Below are 14,348 nucleotides of genomic sequence, written 5' to 3'. Positions count from 1 at the left end.
GACATCAAGCTTCATTTTGCTTCCACCTCAGAAATGGCCATTTTTTGATGCCTTCTTCTTACTCTCATAAGCCAGCCCATCTTTGATCACTTCATCAGTTCAGATCAAATTAATCTGATATGGAGGAGAAGGATTAATTTACCCTCTGCACCTGCCTTTGGTCACCTTGCTGCGTTCTTCTTTCTTTAAACAGGTGGTGGAAATGAGACCCTGAACCCAACCTAGCTGCAGGAAGAGCTCCAACATCTTCGAAATTCTGGAGTTGTTTCATCATAAAACAGAGTATAAGGAATATGGGGAGGTAGCAAAGTGATATATTGAAAAATCCATAGCACAAAAGCAAATTTTGTGTACCAAACATGAACCTGACTTGCAGAAAATTCAAGTTTTAATAAGTGTTTTTTCATAACAGAGCCAAGGGATCTTACAAAATCAAACAAACAAACTGAAATAAAATAACAAACACTGAAAAACCTAAAAGTAGAAAGGGAAGTTCTTGAGTTTTTCAGAAATCCCAGGTAATTGTCACCCTCTAGTCAGAAATAAACAACTTTCTTGTTGTCTGACAGGTAGAAAGAGCGGGGGGGAAGAAGTAGGATGTAAAGCAAGCCATGGGAGCTTCCTGCATTGTAAGGTTCTTGGATGTACAGAAAAATTGGATAATGGAAATTGTGTGAGAAGCTGGACATGTGCCATGAGGCAGGCTTGGCTGTCCAGTGTCCTCCCCACCTTGCAGAATGCTTGTGTTACTGGTCCACCCTGGTGACAAGTTTCTAGCTCAGGAAGTTGTGCTGCTCAGGCTGCGGTCCGTGGAAAGCCTGTGGTTGGCAGAGCATTTCCTCCTGCTCACTGGTCCCCTTGTTCCTCCTCTGCCTAATTGTCCACCCTTCTACTCTTTGGTCTACAGTTGATGCTCTGCATGTCCAGGAGTTTTGGACATGCCTGGGAAGGACCAAGCTTAATAGCCAATACAGCAGCTGTTCCAGCTGCCAAAAGACAAGACAAACCAAGGGTCTCCTAAATATCCTGGCACCTCACAGCTCAGCAAAACTCTGTCTCCCACCTACTCCACCTTCTGTTACTGGCACCATCAATTTCCACAGTGAATTTTGCACTCTGCAATTGAAGTGAGCTCTTCTGTACCTGCCAGGGATTCCCAAATGCCCACTTCTGTGAAGGCTGGCAGGTTTGCATGCAACTGGGCCCTGTTTGCACATGTTCATCTAAGTTGGCCGAAGTGGAACAAGTCATCACCCTGCTGGGGAGCTCCATTAAAGGCACAGAGGAATCAGGTGATTAGGTGTGGGACAGCTCACCTACCCTTAAACCACTCACCAGTGAAAACCAACAGAGGAAGTTACAAAAATGAACAAGCTCTACTACACTTCAAGGGCAAAAAGGTGTCATGGCCACTTGTGCAGAAGAACTGTAAATCATGTGTCAATTTATTAAGTAACCACTAGCCACTGAGTTTTCTGGTCACATATGACACCAGGCTGGTTTCTTATGCAGTGGCTCTGCTTGAAGGTCTGATGGGTCAGCAGCACACTGGAGGAGCTGTGTGGACATGCAGTGCTGCCTGCAGAGCTCAGCAGGGATAGCTGGGCTGGCTTGGAGGAGCTGAGCCCCAGGAGCAGGCTCTGCACAAACACATGGAGCAGAATGGCCAAGCTCTGCTCAGCCCTGCTGCCCTGGCTCCTGCCATCACTGGGTTTAAAGCTCACACATGGATTTTCCTCATTACTTCTTAGTGCAGGCAAAGGATGTGACTGCAGATTATCTGCTTGTGAACTTTGCAGAGCCTCGCCCCACTGAAAGGTGAGGAGTCAGGTCAGCTCTGCAGAGCCTTGCTGGATGAGAGCTGCTGCTGCTGTGAGGGATGTGTAACCACTGTCCCTCCCCAGAGCACAACCCTGCTGCTCAGGACCAGCAGTGCCTCTCTGAGGGTGGGAGCAGCAGGGCCAAGTAACCCAGGAACAGAGAAGCAGGGGTGCCTGCAGTGCTTCCCATGAACCCTCCAATGTTTCTTCCTCCTAAATTAATCAAGATTAATTGTAAGTCCTTATAGAGAAGGAGCAGCTATATACCTGTCAGACCCTCTTGTCAACAATCTTTCAGCAAAGAGCTCTCTCAAGGGGTGGGGAGATATAACAAAATGTTTAAGTTCCCAGCTTCTCTGTGGCCCCTAGGTTCATTAGGTCTGCCCCTCTATTTAAATACACAAAGTCATGTATACAATAAAGAACTGTATATGCATAAAACCTCCAAAAAGTACAAGCTAATTTTCATTACTGATAGTTCCCAGGCCAGCTCTACTAACAAACAAGCCTTCTCACACACACTCACAGCCATGGAATGGATGGAAACAAACGTCCACAAATTTCCTGAAGGAAGGGCCCTTCTTTCAAAGATCCTCCTGCTTTTTTTTTTTCCCTTTCAGTCTAGCCATTTCCTGCATCCATTAACACCAATGGAATAATGGAATATGCTGCCTGTGGCCCCACACTGGACTGGGGCTATTATATCCTATTGTTGTAACATGCCTTGGCTGGTATTCCCAAACTGTACCGCTGCCTTTATGTAACTTTGCATATTTATTTTGTAAATTTATTTTGTATTTATTTTACATATATATTTTGCAAACAACAATTTATCTCACAAGCATCAACTGTATTTCTCTTTTTACTCAGTCGAAATGACTTTGTCAAGTCAAAACCACTTTGCAGGTTTTATTAGCTGTGCTCCCTTCCTAACAACAGTCAGTTAATGATAAGTTGCTCTCCCCCACATTTACAATCAGAGATTTTCAGGGCATTTGTCCTTTGCCTAAGTTAAACCCAAATTATTCTCTTAGGAATGTCAGCGTATCAGCAAAGCTAAAAGGTTTTTCTTTATGTGCAGGCAACGAAGGATCATTTATACTTCTGCAAGGCCCTTTCAGGGCAAAGAGAAGAGAGCTGCTGGAGCACCAGCCAAGGCAGGGTCACAGTGGCTAGAGAACAGACATTTTCCTCAACAAAAATCTGCAAACATGTTTGTTGGATAATCCAGCTTCTCCGGAAAGGCTTGTGCAGCACAGAAACCAGAAGCAAATGCTGTGAAGAAGAGAAACAACTTCCTAGGCTTTAAGATCATAAGGAAACACCAGATCTCCCTCACCCTCCCATGTCAGTGCTCAAGAGGGGCCCAGCTGAGCCACAACCTGGAGAGAAAGGTTTATTCTCTGCATTCCAGAACCACCTGAATTGCTGGAAGCACAGAGCACCCCTGCTTTTACTGCAGGGTCAAGGTAGTGGGCAGAGGTTTTGCCCCTTTCCAGCTCATCTGGACAGGAAGGAAGACAGGAATGGAAAGCCAGGGAATGCTTTTCTATATTGTAATCACCTAACAAAGAGGGGAAAAGGAAACGGAAAATAAAGGGGAGGGACAAATTTCCAATTCAAACTTCATTAAGAATAGAGTGTGGTTTAGCTTTCATAAAGCCATTCTGTTTCAAACCCTATATATTAAAAAAAAATATTTGAAATCTGCATGATGTCTTAGAGCCAAAAACCTGGGCAAAATATTTAGAGAAGCATCAGACTAGAGATAAAAAGCTATGGCCTTGCTCACCCTGCGAGGGGATTGAGTATGAGGCACACCAGACATGAGAGGCTAACCACACAACTTGCATAATGCTGAGCAGTTGTCCTCTGCACTAAGAAATATCTGCAAACCCTTATCTCAGTCTTAATTTACAACTAGAAATGGTTGTTTTGCCAAAGGAAACAAATTCACTGGACTTTCATTCTGCAGAATATGAAGGAGCAGAGCACAGGACTTCTGAGGTCTCTCCTCTCACAAGGCACCACACAAAGTGGCTTGCTTACACACAAATATTCATGTTTTGGGTAAGAGTTCCTTCAGTGTCAGTGTGAATGGATTTCAATATGTGGTGCTTTTAGTGAAAAAAACAAATATCTAAATCTGTGAACCTTCTGTTTGTCTGTCCCCCTTAAGCCTTACTCCTTACTTTAATTTCATATGCCTCATTAATTTTGATTAGGCATTAAGAAATGTGTTTATTTCTTGCTTTATTACCTGATGGGATCCCTGCCTGCATTTACACTGGGACAAGGTTAGAGATCTGCCTTCATGAGGGAAGCAGAGGAAGAAGAAAAGGGCTTGTTTGGGTATTTCAGGGATATGGAAAGGTGGTGAAAGGCCATGGTCTCTCACCACCTTCTAGTGGTGAAGGCCTCCAGAACACCTGGAAACAACTCAGGGTGGGAGAGGGATTCTAGTTTGCTAAGTTGTGCAATGTGTCTTGTGGGTGGGCATGGCCCTCGTCCTCCTGTGCTGGTGGGACAGCCTGGGGCTAAAGGGCTGGTTGGTGGAGCAGTGTCAGAAACTGCCAAAACGTCCCTGCAGTGACTGCCAGCCCAGCATGTGACTACAGGCCTGCCAAGCAGCCAGACAAACCTGTCAGCTCCCCCAGACCCCACCAAACCTCTGCTGGGACCTCAAGACGGTTTATTAAATTGTGTTTATGGTCACTGTGTCACCAGGGCTAAAATGTAGGTAAGTCATGAGCCACAGGCTTTGTGTTCAGACCACAAGACAGTTTAAGACAATCCACAACATGGCTGTCTTGGTCATATCCTGCTCAAAACATCTGTGCTGCAGCCACCCCTACCTCCAGGCTGCTGTGGCTTGTCTGACCCCGGGGCACTCTGACTAAGGGGGCCAGAGGGGGAAAGAAGGTGAGTGCTGGACACAGCTCTCTGGCCTGGCTCCCTGCTCAGCTTGGTGAGACATGAACAAATTTAAGACTTGGATTCAGCCCACTGGCACCAGTCACCCTGAACTATTCCCTGGAACTGCTGCTTCTCCAGTAAGACAGGGATCACCATGGGCGCATGGGCTCCTGAATGACACAACAAATAAACACCTCAAGTCAGGCAGGGTAAATCCAGACTGGATCCACACAGCCAGCTCTAATAGCAAAGGGAGACAGCAGAATGCCAGGCCAAGGGACTAAGGCCATCATCCATCCCTGTCTCAGGCTGCTGTTCACAGTGCACCTCCTGCAATCTCTGCTGGGAGGGTAACAGTTGTTTTCCCTTTTGGCTAGAAAGGTTATCAGTGAGGTCCAGCCTAAAATTAAGTACTTTCTAATCCCAGTAAAGGATTAGAATGGGAGTTCAGGACACAATTACACAAAAACATTCTGTATTACATTTTTGTCCTATGGACAGAATGGAAAGTTGGCCAAAGCCAAGCTCTTTCCTGTGTGTTGATTCAGCAGAAGAAGCTTTGAGCTTTGCTTGGTTTCTTGTTTTGTGGAGGGTATCAGGAGTGAAAAATCCTTGAAGAGAACTTAAGGGGGGCAAAAAAGGAAAGAGAGAAGAGAAAGATTCTTGGCAGGCAAGATGAAAGGTTGGGCTGGGTCCCAGGCTGTCATTTAGCCAAGTATGTGTGACAACCCTTTTTTGCCTAGAAGTCTGCTAGCAATTTGCAGAACAGTGATGCAGGTAGCCAGCAGTGCTGTCTTTCTCCAGACTCTGCTATTTGTTGGTCTCTGTTTCCTTGGTGAATTTTTCCAAGCAACAGAAAATTTAATCCAGTTCACAAGGGGCTGCAGCTGCTTTCTGTTCTGCCCAACAGCTGCTTTTACAAGAGAGAGCCTTCGAAAGACTGGCTTTCTCTGGAGGGCCATGGGAGGATGTACATGAGCAGTGTGGATTCCCTGTATTTGGCAAAGTTCTGCCAGCATCCAGAAGGTTGTCTGTATTCAGTTGCTTTCAAGAAAGCACTTGAAATTCCCCAACAATTCATTAGCCTTGCAAAAGCAAAGCAAACATATTAATTAACGTGGTCAGGAGATAATTTCAAGCAGTAAGACAGGGGTCCCAACCCTACCAAGGATCCACAGACCCAGAGCCACCCAGAGCATTTCCCAGCAGCCACACCTCTTGCAGGATCATTCTCAGAGCCAGCATTCCAGGCCTGCCTCAGAGAACAACGCTCAGGGTGGGGTTTTGGGCCCCTCCTCATCCAGGGACACAGAGGGTGCTGCAGGAAGAGTACCTTTTCCATATTCTCCCTACACCCCACCTTTGCTTCAGCTGTAGAGGCTGTGTAAACACTGAGGAGAGCTGGTTTAGCTCCATAATCCAGCAGGGAACTCAACCACCAAAGAGAAAAGGCTTTCTGAGAAAGGGATTCTGCTCCTAGCACCACCCCAAACTTAAAGGATGGTCTGAGGAAAACCAGAGTTCCACTGCTCAACAAAGATCCAGGGGATTGGGCTATGACATAAGGGACTGTAATCAAATCAGCTCCATTAATTTGTGCCTCAGTTTCCTTTCCTATAGTAACAGTATCTGTCTTTAGCTGGTTGTTGGGAGGCTTAATATCCATGAACCACCCAGAGATCCTTTCATAAAGACAAGGACCTTATATTATTCACACCATGTGATTACAGTTACTAAAAACACTCTGTCCCCTTTAAAGGTACCTGTAATTCAGAAGGCAGAAATCCTTTACTCAGACACAAATAGCTTTTACTCTGTTTAGCAAAAGGCAAATAGAAAGTCTGGGAAAGGCACACACATAGGCATGTGTGTATTAATCTATTTGGAAAGAGCTGCATTCCATAGCACTCCCTGGCTTGTGTGTATCTAACAGAATATCTATTTAGGAAAATGTGACTAGCACAACCAGCTATGCAATGCTCACATCTGCTAATCCTTCACTGCTCAAGTAATCATCTTCACTTGCAAAAAGATTTATTCCATTTTGGGTGCAGGCAAAGAGGAGCTAAGCACTTCAAAACTCTTGCAACTGATTATCTTGAGGGAAGCACTGCCTTCATGGTCCCCTTCAGCTGGGTAGAGGGATCTCATTTCTGGAGATAGGCAGAATTACTTTAGATAGTTTAGACAGGTACAGAATGGACAGAGGAAAGGCTTGTGGCTACGATATTTACCATACTGGGTGATGCTTGTGGCTCTGTTGCATTTGCACAGGTTGAAGAGCACTGCTCCCTCGACCACAGCTGCTTCACAGGGCTGTGGTACCAGGTATTTTGACAGACATTTCCCCCCTCCTCCCCCACAAAGTTCACAATCAAAGGACACCAGCTGAAAGCTTGCCTTGCCTCTCTGGGATGCACCCCCCTGACAGCCTGGGATGGATTCTGAGCTCAGCCAGCTCCAGCTCTGGGCTTACTCCAGACTGACACCAGAGCACGGCTCCAACTCAGCCCTGTGCATCTGCGTTGTTTAGGAACTCCCCTTGCCAGGGTGGGGGGGAGGGAGTGGCACTGGTGTTCCTGCATTGTATGAGCAGATCAGGGCTGCCAAACAGAGTGGTGGAGGGAGGGAGAGTGCCAGGGAAATACAGCATACACACAGGCAACCCTGTGAAACAGCCCTGCCCTCCACAGCAATGGGGTGCAATACTGACAAGGACAGCTCTCCTCTCCCCTGTGATCAGAGGCAGCTCTATCTGGCTGGGAAGCACTGAAATAGGCAGATTTGGACCCTGTGCATCTTTTGTGGTGGCTAGTTCTCCATGGATGCCTGCCTGTTCAGCTGTGTGCTCCCCTTTGTGCAGCTAGATCAGCATCAGAGCCAGGCTGTGCCCAGCACCCTGACATCTCCCCCTGTGCAGTACAGGCATGTCCCAGCTCACAACAGTGAATTCCAGAGGGCTCCACTGCTGCCTGGCTCCCCTGGAAAAGCTGTTCAAGGGGTGTGTCACCAGGACAGGACTCAGGCACATATTTGCCCCTCAGGCACTTCGCTCTTTGAGTTCATGGGTGGCCCCCACTGATTTCACTCCACAAGTGCCATATGATGTTCTCTGTGGCCCATGGCCAGTACTTCTGGCAACCTGACCCAGCTTTGAACAAGTTCTACTGCTCAGAGAACAGTCAGGAACCCAGGCTATGCCTACCAGGGCAGTGTGGGCACTGCCTCCTCCCATTCAGCAAATTCTGGAGAAGAAAGCACCTTCACTAAACCTCCCATGTACCTGTGCCTAGATTTTTAAGAAGACATTTTCTCATACAGACAGCCAGGCATGCATGATTTTGTCTAGCTCCTACCTAACTCCAAATGAGGATTTATTCTATAGATTCCGCTTCAGTGCTCATCATGAAACACCTACCCAACACCACAGAAAAAAACTAATCTCAAAATCGGGATTAGGAAGAAATGTAGGACATAGACCGAATGGCAGACCACTGCAGACCAATGCCTGCTTTGAGATCCAAAAATTGCAACTTCACTGCCCTTGTAGCATGATTTTGCTTTAACTGCTTCCACTGGTTCTTGAAGACCTTCTTAAACTCTCTTCTGCAGTCTCCTTTCATTCTTGTTTTCTCAGTTTTGGTCTAGAGAAATCTGAAAGTCTTCTTTGGTAGTATGAATACTTTAAAACTATTTTTTTAAAAAAATAATGATCAAACATCTCAGCTTTGTAACTATTTCTGCTTTAATAATTTCTCAGAAGGAATTAAAAGTGCCAGGTCAACAAAATAATCTGTGATTCAGCTGCTGCTCTGAACACTGGGACTGCCAAGACCAGGTCCATCCCATCCCCTGTGACTTTAGGACCACCCAGAGCTGATGACATTATAACAAAACACATCACAATCTCTCTTTGGTCTTCTACAGAACATGTGCAAAACGTGCTTTGCACTGGTTCCTTCTAAACCTAAACCTAATTAGAAAGATTATAATGACATATTAAATACCTAAATTCATTGTCATTAATTTTTAATTCCTCACAAAGGGCAAGTGAAACAGTCACAAACATATAGACACCCTTCCCTACACAGGGGGAATGCCTTTTGATGGAGTTGGCAAAGCATGATAGACTTCTGAGGCACCAAGGGCTTTTGATGACCATATCTTCACTCCACCCACAGATCCATGTGTATTAGAATTTGACCAGTCATTCCAAACAGCTGCCTGTTCATTCTAATCACCTTCCAAAAAGCTATTTATTTCTATTCTCAAATGCAAAAAACCTTCTCCCTTCAAAATTATAAAGTTTGAAGGTCTGAGATGTACAATATTTTGTCCAAGTTTCACTAAGGTTTCTGTGCTCTTTATCAATTGACCCAGACAAGCATTTAAAACTCTCCAGATTTTTTCTTCCTAATGGATTTGGTTTAGGTATTTTCTTTAATGTCTATTATTCAGGTAATTTTGGAGATTTTTCTGAGTCTCACAATCCTATATTGCTGTTCTCAGAGAAACTATCTATATTTACTGATTAATGAGTGGAAAAAAATCCAATTATCATTTGGAAGTACGATATAAAATAGAGAATCTCTAAAATACCTGGACTACATACACATGGTTTGATGTTGCCATCTCACTGCAGGGGTTCCATGCTGTTGTCTCCTATCACAAAAGATCCAAACCTTCTTGGTGTTTCTCATGGGCAGCTCCTCAGAGCACTGACCCTTCCTTCTTCACCAAGTGGCCAACTGACTGCAGTTCCCTTCTCACCCAGCCACCCCACTCTTTTATAGCACTCTTCTTCTCATTGCTTACAGCTGTGGCCTGTTAAAGATTAGGCCTATTCCTAATCTTTGATAATTGGCCCAGCTGCAACTCCTTAGGGGTAAGATTACTTTCTACACTATCTTTATTTTCTTATATTCTATCCCCCTACAGTTTGATAAGGTATGAAGCCAGCCCAAATTTGTGCCAAGCAGCCCTCCCAGCTGTTCTCCAGGACCCAGTGCTTTATGTGAGTACCTGTGCTCACAGAGCAAGGGAGATGTGTGCACCTTAGGTGCAGGTTCTTCAGCCTGTGCTGCCTCTAGGTTGTAAAGCCAGCAGTACAAACCAGCACGTAGCCATTTAGGACAGGAAGTGAAAAACTATATTTAGCTGAACCTGTAGTAGAAAGTACATGATCAGAATGTTGCTTACATTTGTGCCCCCATTCCTGTGAGCACTGGTCTAAGACTCTGCAGTGCTGAGAGGTTCCTGCTCAGGGGCAATATTCCCACTGTGGTCTGTCCTCTAGGAACCAAAGGGACAGCTGCCTCCTCTGCTACCACAGTGCCACTGCACAAAGCATCCACCAAGTTTGGCAAGGACTCACAAACTGGAAGTGCTGGAAAAACCATGTAACAAGTCAGTGTGGTTGTAAACATGCTTTTCAGTTAAATCAATTTCGGGAGATTTTTGTCTCCTCCCTACCAAGTTCAGGTAGCTTTGGAGAGCACCTCCTTTTTTGTATCTTTACAGTGAGATCCCAGTCTTGGTGCAATGCATCTTGAGCACAGATATTTCCCTCCTGAGAAGCGCCATACTTCTCAACTGGAAAGTGTATATCCCTTATGAGAGCTTGACAGACAGCAGGGATTTAATAACACTGATTTGTCGCCAGTTGCTTGAACTGTCCCTTCCCCCTTAAACACCACATCTCACAGGTTCTGGTGAGAGTACTCCTTTTCTATGAGGAGAACTTTACAAGAATTCCTGAGGGAAACAGAACTTTTTCCACTGATTCAAATAATCTGAGATTTAGCCTTTACAAAGGATGGCTCTTGAGTTTTAAATAATTTTTTTCTCATTTCAAACCTGATCCTGATAAAAGTTGGTCTAAGATTTACTTACTGCATTGCAGAGAGCTATGTGTAGCCTGGGTAGAAGAATCCCTTGATAACAAAGCTCTTGTGACCAACTAATAACACCAAGGTCATGGATTTAATCCCTGTATGGGCTATTCATACAAGATCTGGACCCAATGATCCTTGTGGGATCACAGAATATTCCATGATTCTGTGAAAACTCCCATTCCAGCAGAAGTCATGGTTTTTATAGATGCTTCATAGGTTCCATGGTCTGCTCTACACAGGAGATCAGACTAGACAATCAAAACTTTCCCTTCTGAAGGTAAAATCTGTGAATCTATGAGAGTGGTTCAGTTTACAGATTCCTCCAGTGTTTGACCTCTTTATGTCTACATTCATCACATGAAACCTGTCAACTGTGATGTGGGTTTTGTGCCAAAAAAAGACATGTCACCAAAAGATGCACAATCATTACTGCATTAGGTAATCTGGCGTCCCAGAAATGAGAACCACTGTAACCCATCCCAGCTACCTGAAACAGCCATTTTCTCAAGGATGGATTCAATATTTGCTCATAACATTTCTGTCTCAGCTCCTGCCTGCTCTACTCATCATATCTTCCATACATTTGCCAGATGTTGGAGTGAAGGCATTTATCTTTTCATGAAACCATGATCACCATGGTCAAGCAGCTCACATTTCTCCAGATGTTTTGTGATCTCATCACTTTATAATGTTCCTAGGAGTTAGCCTCACTCTAGGTGAGAATTAATGGTTAAATGTTAAATTCCCCTGTTTCTCTCCAATAGCATTGTGGAAGAATTTGATTAGATTGATTTCTATCCAGCTCCTAGCTGCACTTCTCCCTCATTCCTCTCTGAGTGGCTACTAATTCTGGAGGCAGACTTCTCCCCAGTGTCTTTCTGACATTTGACAGACAAAAATCAGCAAAACTTGTTTATGGATTTACTAGATGCAGAATAGACCCTAGTCCTTAATAGGAATGAATGCATGCATATTTCCAAGTTGCTGGGGTACTTCCATGATAATTTGCACTGCCATCATTCCTGTGCATGTGAATAAGCTTTCCTTTTTAACTAATGTTAAACTATGCTGAACAGAGGGGCAATCTCAGGAATTTCATATGCAATTTTGGTGCACAGAATTTTACAATCAGGTTTAGATTCTCCATCAACACCTTGCCTTAGGTTACCATTTCTTTTGAAAGCGATGAATTCCAAATACTTCGTGTAATTTGCACCTAATTCAGTGTAACCATAACAGGAAATCAGCTAAACACAACTTAGAAATGTTTCTAATTCTGTAATGTGTTGGAAGCCACAATGTGTGCATGCTAAAATGTAATTTTGAGGATCTTCAGCAATATTATAGTATGTAAACAAAAAGAGTTAAAATAGATTTTAAAATAGCCAAGTTCCTCTTTATGAGTGGAAGATAGATTGGAAATTTAGACAATCAGTGAATGAAATAAAAGGTCATTCTGTTAAATTGTTCAGATGCTCAAAAAACATATAAAGAATGCATGCAGCATGGCCATTGATGCTTCAATATTTCTCCAGCCACTTGATTTACAGTCCTGATCTAGTTTTTACTTTTTCCTGCAACTCTAGACAGAAAACAAACCTTTGCAAGCATGTGGCTCCTTTCAGACATCTCACAAAGAGATAAACAAATATATCTTCCAGTCTATCATACTTAACATCTTAACTGTCACAAATGCAGGGAATATCTGCAAAGTGCAAATAATAAGTTCCTCTCACCACTCTACAGGGATTGGATGCTTTCATTTTTTTCCTGACAGCTGTGTGATCTTTGTCCCTGAGTGTTTAACATTACATGGAACTGAGGAATTATACCTTGAAACAGGAGTGCCATTGTTCCACTTAATGCAAACAACTGAACAAGGCAAAAGCAATGAGAACTGCAATGCAGGGTTCTGCCTCCACCCCCCCCCCACTCCATGTGTGCATTTGGGAGCAGTGCTACAGTAAAACCATCACACAGTGCCCTGCCAGCAGCAATTTCCCCATTTGACTGAGCGTGCTCTAGGTAGGGCAGCACCCTCAGCAACTGGAAATGCAAGTATCCCATATCTGTCCACCCATCCACAGAGCTGCTTCTACTGGATCCATCACAGAAATATCTGAAACCTTTATTCATGGAAAACAGGCTAAGTGTGTTAGACAGCTAAGAAAAAGTCTCGGTATCTGAATTATTATTATTATGGTTTTCCAAGGGGGAAGGGGCAGAGGGGTGTGACTGACAGTTCCAGCAGCTATGTAATTTTCCCTTGCTTGTTTAAAACAGGAAACAGAAATGCCCAGCTTCAGCATGGGTTTTATGATATAACCAAGCCTTGGGAGGATTCCAGCCTTATCCTGGAATCCCAGTAGCTTGCTGACTGTCCTTTGTATCAAAACCCATTTTGCCTCCCACTGTTTTCCCGGGATTTGGTCCTGCAAGGTGCAGTGTTTTGGCCAGAGGCAAGGGAAGCCTTTTCCTGACAGAAAGTACACTTGAAGTCTCCTGGGAGTGTAAGGACAGGGTTTGTGTACACCTCAGTGTGCAGGCACTGAAGTGACCAGCACCTCATAAGGACAAGCCCTTATCCACTTCTGCCTTTGAGCAAAAAGAAAGCAAGCCTCCCAGGAAAGCTTTGTCACATTTCCAAAACCAAAGAAGTCCCTTTTTCTGTCCTCTGCCCCAAACTGTAGATTTGGATTTATCCTTCCTTAAATAGCTAAGGTTCAAGCTAAATAAAGCTATTGCAGTTTGTTTTCAGCTGGAACATGTCAGTTAAAGGAAATACTGTAAATTACAACACAGTCATGCCACACCATTGTGACTGTGTAACTAGTAACTCAGCAGTCAGCTCAACATGCAGCCGGGAACTCTTTGTTAAGTAGGAAAAGGAGAGCAACAGTTATTAAAAATGAACAGTCACTAAAGATTCAGGACTTACCCTGAGTCATCCCTGGCTCCCTTCTCTCCTGCTGATGTTTTCATCATTACAGCAAACTTTAAGTCACTTTCTGTATCACAGTGGCTTGAGAGTTCCTCGGTCAGAAAAGCAATTCTTTCCCATCGCTGAGCAGAACTTCCACATCCTCAGGTTTTGTACTGAAGATGGTATTTCAAGGGCACGAGGGGGAAGATGTTTAAAACCAGCTTCAGGCTCAGTAGTATCAAAGGGCAGAGGACTAAACAAGCACTGAAATGAAAGCAAACTACCAAGAAGATCCGATTTTAGCCTCTCTTATTTCTACTTCCTGTATTTATATGAACGGGGGATTTCAGGAAGAGGCAGTCTTTGGTGGTCAAGGGTGTGTGTGTGTGTGAGTGTATGTGTGTGTTATAAAGCCATATTTAGTAGTGCAAGCAGGTTAACCTTATTAGAAAGAAGGGCCTGAGACTTTGAACTAATTTGTTTCTCTCACCTAAGAGGGTTTCAGAAGAAATCATTTTACAGACTACAGGTACACCAGGAGGCAATGGAGCACAGTGAACTTTGTAAAGGATTTTGTAAGGCAGCAAAGCAGTAAGCCTCCGTCTGCAAATTCCTGAAGCATGTGTATTTCTACTGCTTGAGTAACTGGAACCAGATGGGGCTTGGAAACCTTTCTATTTACACAGGACCTGAGAAAACGAAATGTCTAATGCTGGCAGAGGGCAGCTTTGCAAGAGCATTCCCAGTTAAAGCAAAAGCTAATGCTAAGTAGTGTGCCTGCTGGCAGATGAAGAG

At 44.2% G+C, this 14,348-nt stretch overlaps 1 protein-coding gene across 1 annotated transcript in view; it reads right to left on the bottom strand.

Moving 5' to 3' along the window:
• The window catches only part of RIN3 (Ras and Rab interactor 3), a 64,714-nt gene extending 50,891 nt beyond the window's left edge, over nucleotides 1–13,823 (bottom strand). The window contains exon 1 of the mRNA XM_077180630.1: nucleotides 13,569–13,823. Within this exon, the coding sequence (XP_077036745.1) occupies nucleotides 13,569–13,615 (47 nt within the window). The 5' untranslated portion in view covers nucleotides 13,616–13,823. The remainder of the gene's footprint in view (nucleotides 1–13,568) is intronic.
• Between the last annotated feature and the right edge of the window lie 525 nt (nucleotides 13,824–14,348).

The sequence above is a fragment of the Agelaius phoeniceus genome, chromosome 6 (assembly GCF_051311805.1).
Source record: "Agelaius phoeniceus isolate bAgePho1 chromosome 6, bAgePho1.hap1, whole genome shotgun sequence".
Lineage (NCBI taxonomy): Eukaryota > Metazoa > Chordata > Aves > Passeriformes > Icteridae > Agelaius > Agelaius phoeniceus.
This window is presented reverse-complemented; position numbering and strand designations above follow the sequence as displayed.